At 43.7% G+C, this 6,399-nt stretch overlaps 1 protein-coding gene across 1 annotated transcript; it reads right to left on the minus strand.

Annotated features, from left to right (window-relative positions):
- Nucleotides 1–242: 242 nt before the first annotated feature.
- On the minus strand, nt 243–3,862 carry LOC116572328 (disintegrin and metalloproteinase domain-containing protein 1a-like). Its single transcript, XM_032311235.1, has one exon. The coding sequence runs from the start codon at nt 3,796–3,798 to the stop codon at nt 1,012–1,014; it is 2,787 nt and encodes a 928-aa protein (XP_032167126.1). The 5' UTR covers nt 3,799–3,862; the 3' UTR covers nt 243–1,011.
- Nucleotides 3,863–6,399: the final 2,537 nt, after the last annotated feature.

Raw genomic sequence — 6,399 nt, forward strand, 5'->3', positions numbered from 1 at the left:
CTGCCTCTCCGTCTACTTGTGATTTCTCTCTGTCAAATAAATAAAATCTTTAAAAAAAAATTAAAAAAATAAAATAAAATGTAAATACTGCAGTAGGACTCTGAATAGTTGGGGGATCTGATGTATTGGTACCATTTTGTTCCAACAGTCTTAAAGTTTCCTGTCTGTAGGCTTTTCTTAAACCATGACACATAAGTTATCACAAAGTTCGTGTATTGTTACCTGTAATTTTAGAGGTTAAAATATCAACTTTAATATAGAAACTAAAAAATCAAGAGAATAAACAAAACTCAAATGAATTCAACACTGTGTATGTGTCTGTCCCCTGGCCTCCATTGTCTACCCTGCCCCATTCACCTGGATCCCTGAATCAGATCCAGCTCTTTCCAGAGAGCCCCAATTTTATAAACCCCAGTTACTAGGCTGCATCGAGTCTGTGGTGATGCTTCATCTAAAAATTGCCTTTATTTATTTTAAATTACCAGTATTTCATGAATAAAAACTGTCATAGTAAATTAGAGTACTCAGTAGATAACGTTCCTAAAATAATATATTGATGTGACATGGGTGAATAATCCTGGGATAGTTAGATAATACAGTTGTGTCAAACAATGTAGATGGAAGATGGTATGCCCTGAAAAATAATTTTAGCTCAGAAACTGAGCCAAATGATACAAGGTATTGATACAATGATCTATGAGAAAAGCTTAAATATATTGTTTCATGAAATGGGATAAGGCAATACTACAGAATATTTTGTATTTGATTTCATGTATCAATGTATAACCGAATTGCTAAAGTAAATATTAAAACCTGGGTTGCTCCTCCCAGATTACTATGTTTCTCTATACTCTATAGTCCAGTTAGAGCACTGGAGCCATCAGTTCTCACTTCACCTTTGCCTCTATGAGCCTCTCATCTCCCCTCAGTGCTTGAGATATTTGATGTATTTGGTTTCTTTCTTCACTATTTTTATACCTTCGGTTATACCTGTCCTTCACCTGCTACCTCTTATGGTGCAGACCCTCCTGGGACTTCTGGAGGTGGGCCCTGCGGGGGCGGTGGGGCCTCTGGGGGTGCAGGGGTCTCCGGGGATAGAGGGGCCTCTGGGGGTAGAGGGGCCTCTGGGGGTAGAGGGGCCTCCGGGGGTGGGGCCTCTGGGGGCGAAGGGCCCTCCGGGGGTGGGGATACCGGTTGTTGGGGGACCTCCTGGGGTGGGTGCGCCTCCTGGGAAGGGGGCACTTCCTGGGAAGGGGGCGCCTCCTGTGGTGAGGGCTCCTCTTGCGGCAGGGGGCCCTGCTGTGGTGGGGTGACCTCCTGCGGTGGGGGTGCCTCCTCTGGTGGTGGGGCTTCCTTTGGAGCCCCCTCTGGACCCATCTTTGAGATATCCGTGGGTTTCTTTCCTAAGTCCTGTGGTAAGTCCTCTGTGTCCTCAGTAGTCTCTGTGGTCTCCTCTGAGGAGCCTCCTGGCATCTCTGCTGACTCAATTCCAGCCTTAAAGCTAATGGAAAATACTAAAATCAACAATACTAGCAAAAGAAATGAGGGTAGTATGAAAGTCACCTTGTAAAAAACATTCATTTCATTCTTCCGTTTAGTAGGAATGCCACTTCCTCCTACACTTAGATTTTCATCAGGTGATTTGCCAGGGGGACCACTGTCCACACTACCCCCATTTCCTGGAGCTTTGCAGTCAGGGGGTGCATAGCCAGCCTCACAATGGCAGTGCCTTAAATTGTTGCAAACTCCTTTCCCATTACACATTTCTTTTGGTTCACAGTCGTACCTAAGCACGGCATGATCACTACAGGAGTAATTCACACAGACTTTGTGTGGGGCACAAAGGGTGCCAGTGTCCACGTCTCCATCATCAGGGATATCAGTATCATTAAAGGCATCCATGCTCCAGCAGAAGTCGTTTTGATGAGGAACCTGGATTAGTGTATGCTGGTGTTTGACTTCTGGTATTTTTCTAATATTTGTACATATAAGTTTCCCACAAAATATATTCTTATCAGAGCACTTAACATATTTTGGACTAGTTGAAGCCCCAATGCCACAGTTTCCAAACCGGTTCCCTTTCGTGTTCATGGAAATATAACAGTCTTCTGGGGCTGACCTTGCAGGTGACCCATATATACCCACGCACTGAGTATCAGGGTTCCGGCACCGGCCCATAAAACAATAGTGAATCATATCACACGATGTACCATCTTGCTTATAGTGGTCCCTGGGACATTCTCCAGAGGAACCATCACAATACTCTGGGAGGTCACACTCTCCAAGCGCAGAACGACACATGAAACCCTTATGTCTCCACTGGCAATTAAAACAGCACAGTCCGTCACTACACTGTGCATGCTCATTCAGCCTACATGTTTCGTCACAGCACGGGTTATTACCACAGTCAGGTCCACAGTCACACTCCTCATTCACCTCCAACACACCGTTTCCACACGTGGCTTGCCTACGCAGACGACCTTGGGGCCGGGGCTTGTTAAACAGGCAGGCCCCTTTGTGTTCCCGGAGGAACTGGTAGAAGTGGTCAGAGCTGCAGTTGCTGAAGCCACTTTCTTTAGTGATGTTCTCATGCATGAGGCAAGAGAGTTTATCTTCACAAGTGCAGGCCGAGTGGTCGTGCTGAATACCCAAGTTGTGCCCAAGCTCATGGGCCATGAGCGCCGCAAACAGGAGGACATCCTCATGGTGGAAGGATTCAACAGCAGCTGCAAAGCCTCTTGAACAGGCACCATTGAGAAATGCCTGTCCCACATCGTCTTCAGGGTGATGTCCCACGATCAGGTGGGCAACATCGTGCTTCACCCGGGGGAAGAGCTTCTCCTGTCTCCAGCTATTGAAATTCCTCAGTGTAACTCGCAAGTCCGCTGGGACTTCGATGAGGTCCCCCTCGGTCCAGATCTCCATTCCGGCCAGCACCACCTGGGTGTTTATGCCCCGAGTGAAGATGTTGGCCAGAGCAGTGATGTCCATTACTCTCTGGACTGTCTCATCGATGTTCCTGCCCCACATCTGGAAGCGCTGGTTGCTGACCACAACAAACATCTCCACATACTTGGTGTGTGACCAAAAGGACGGCAGGGCCTGTAGACTGCGAGGCTTCCTGCTCCCTTGCTGCCGGCTGGTGGACACCACTTGGCTGCCTTTGGAAGTGACGCTGCAGGACACTCGAGCTTGGGGTGCCATGGTGTACAACACATGTTCAAACTGTTTTGAGGTGTCCCTGGGCTCAATGCCATAGGGTTTCCCCTCCTTAATCAGGATGCCCCTGAGGCCTGAACAGGTGTTGAGGGAAACAAAAGAACCCGGGACTCCTTCTAGGTAGCCTTCGTAGTGACAGTCATGCGAGATGAAAGGCACTTCTTGCCCCAGGACCCCATTGTGGTAGCTGAAGACTGGAAAGTTATTCACAAAATAGTCTCTCTTCACCTTCAGTTGAATCACCTGCTTCTGGCCCTGCATTACTAGTGTATAGGATGCCTTTTCCCCTGGGTCTTCCCTTCCCTTGACTGTCAGACTCTTGGGGATGACTGTTTCGTAAGAAGAGTAATATACAGATCGAGGGTCACAGTACAAGCCTGGCAGGAAAATCACCAACAGCAACACAATCCCCAATGTAACACACGAAGTTTTTGGCACTGGTCCCAGCCTGAAGTCCCTCTTTTGCTGAGCCCAAGTCTGAAACTTTATCTTACCCTCTTTCAAGGCCCTTTGGTTCTTCCATAGTGAAGGCAATATAGGGGAAGAGTTTCTCAAAGAGGCTAGCATTGACAATGCCATTGTGAGTCAGTTGAAGCTGTGTGGCCTATGTCCCACAGCAACAGCTCTCCCAGGCATGCTGAGACCTGGCGAGTCAGACATCAGCTCCTCATCTAGGCTGGCTCACTAAGGGGTGGCTGCTGAGACTTTGGGGCTGAATTTCTATTTGGTCTTGGCCTTTGGTAGTTCCCTTACCATATGACTTCTTTCCAACAGTAGAAACTCTAATGTTCCTTGAGTTTGTTCCCTTTACCTTCACAGATATGCCATGTAGGCAGACTGTAATGATTCAGACACTACTATTAACTCGTAATTTGCCTAAATTATCCTTATTCTCAGCCCAGGCCACACTACTCCTGATATCCGTTAATCTGCTCATTCTTTGAAACCCAACATTCTGGCAGGAGGTAGGGGGAGGGGACAGGGATTCTTTGGGGATCTCTGAGCAGGACAAAGTTCTCTGTACCCACTGCTTCCTTTCCTCATTTCTGTAGTTATCAGGATATCGTTTCTCATCCCAACCCTCCTTCATCAGCCTATGTTCATAAGACAGGAGTTTAAACTTTTGTATCTGTATGTAAACATAATTCTCCCCTACAGTAAGTTTTCCTAATACATATAAGTGATAAATGAACTAAAGCTAGTTTTACCATGGAAGTATACAAGTGACTAGGATCAACATTCAATTCCTCCTAACTGCCCCAACATAAAAACAAACTCTGATTAGATATCCAGTTACCATTTCATCAAGAAAATAAAAAATGGACTGTATAAGAATTTTTAAAATATTTTTTCACTCATAACTAAAATTGAACTGTAATGTCTATTTAAGTCCTTGGATTTGGTGTCAATTTCCTGGTGTATTTAGCAGTAATTTTAAAAGGGGGGGGAAGCCCTATCTATTTACTTTTCTTGCAGTTATTCTCTGGTACATTCTCTGATAAACTAAAACAAGACTGTAATATCTGTTACCCTGCATAAAAATAATTTTATATCAAGTCAAATATTTACAATATAAAACCTTTAAAATAAAGGTTGTGACTACAAGTAGCACTAAAAAATGCCCCAATTCAAAAAGGAATGGTACAGGGTCACCTGCATGGCTCAGTCCATTGAGCATCCTGACTCCTCTCAGGGTTGTGAGATGGAGCCCTGCATCAGGCTCTGCTCAGTGAGGAGACTGCTTGAGATTCTCTCTCTCCTTCTGTTTCTGGCCCTTCCCCCACTCATACTTGCTCTATCAAGTTTAAGAAAAAGGAATGGTTCAATACCATAAGATCTCAGATATGAGCAGGAGAGCAGATCAACTCAATAATATTGAATTCCTAATACAGATTTTGAAATTTATCATTAGGATCTGGCAATAGAACTTGCACTGTTATATCACAAATCCACTAAAAAATTTATAGCAGAAAGGTAAAATGATTTCTAGCTGGACTTCTTTTATTTTATATAGGAGGAGAAAGCCTCTCAAAATTATATAATTTGGGAATTATCAGACTTAAGGTATTTCCCTTATTTGAACCACAAACAGGCAGGGCAAATTAGGTAAAGTCATTTTGTAGGATAAAATAATCAAATCAATAATGAAAGAACACTTCTATTTTTTAAATAAAAATTGTAACTAAGCATATCCAATTTTCCGATTCTCAAATTGAAACACATTTTCTTCAAAAAAATATACATGCACATAAGCATTCATACACAAGATCTGACTTAGATCACTTGCATTCTTTAACCAATAATTCCTTCAATTTGTTCTTTCTCACATTAATACAACAAGCTCTTTTTAAAACGCTATCTTTTTAATTTTCTTTTTATTTCTATATAAGCTCTATGCCTATTGTGGGGTTCAAACTCATAACCCTGAGATCAAGAGCCGCAGACTCCACCAAATGAGCCAGCCCGGCGCCCCTAAAAACTATATCCATTTTTAGCTTTGAAGAGCTAAAAAGCAAGGCGCCTGGCTCAGTTGGTTAAGCATCTAACTCTTGATTTCTACTGAGGTCGTGATCTCAGGGTCATGAGATCTAGCTCTTGGGCTCAGCATGGAGTCTAGTTGTCCTTCTCCCTCTGTTCCTTCCCCTGCCTGTACGCTCTTTCCCTCTCAAATAAATTTTTTTTAAGACTTTTTATTTATTTATTTGACAGACAGATCACAAATAGCCAGAGAGGCAGGCAGAGAGAGGAGGAAGCAGGCCCCCTGCTGAGCAATAGCCCGATGTGGGGCTCGATCCCAGGACCTCAAGACCACGACCCGAGCCGAAGGCAGAGGCCCCAACCCACTGAGCCACCCAGGTGCCCCTCAAATAAATAAATCTTAAAAGAAAAAAAAAAAGTTAAAAAGCTAAAAAGCTATCCTCTTATGTTTCAAAAAATAAATTTCTGAAAGGTATTCTCCTATGCTCATACAATATATTAACCAGAAAGATAAACAAACTGTTTTACATCAAGCAGATCTGGTGAAGTCCGTAGGCATCTGAGTGATAAGTAATGGTTTTAATTAAACAGAGGGTTAGCAAATCATGTGGGAAAACTTGAATATGCTAACCTCCTGCCTACAAAAGTTGTTCTTACAATATGACTTCCTACAGGTATGAGCATTTAGAGATTTTATTATTT

The sequence above is a fragment of the Mustela erminea genome, chromosome 13, assembly GCF_009829155.1.
Source record: "Mustela erminea isolate mMusErm1 chromosome 13, mMusErm1.Pri, whole genome shotgun sequence".
In the NCBI taxonomy this organism is placed as follows: Eukaryota; Metazoa; Chordata; class Mammalia; order Carnivora; family Mustelidae; genus Mustela; species Mustela erminea.

Bases quoted from the DNA above. Each gene is read 5' to 3' on its own strand.
- LOC116572328 (XM_032311235.1), bottom strand. From the start codon at position 3,798: ATGGCATTGTCAATGCTAGCCTCTTTGAGAAACTCTTCCCCTATATTG.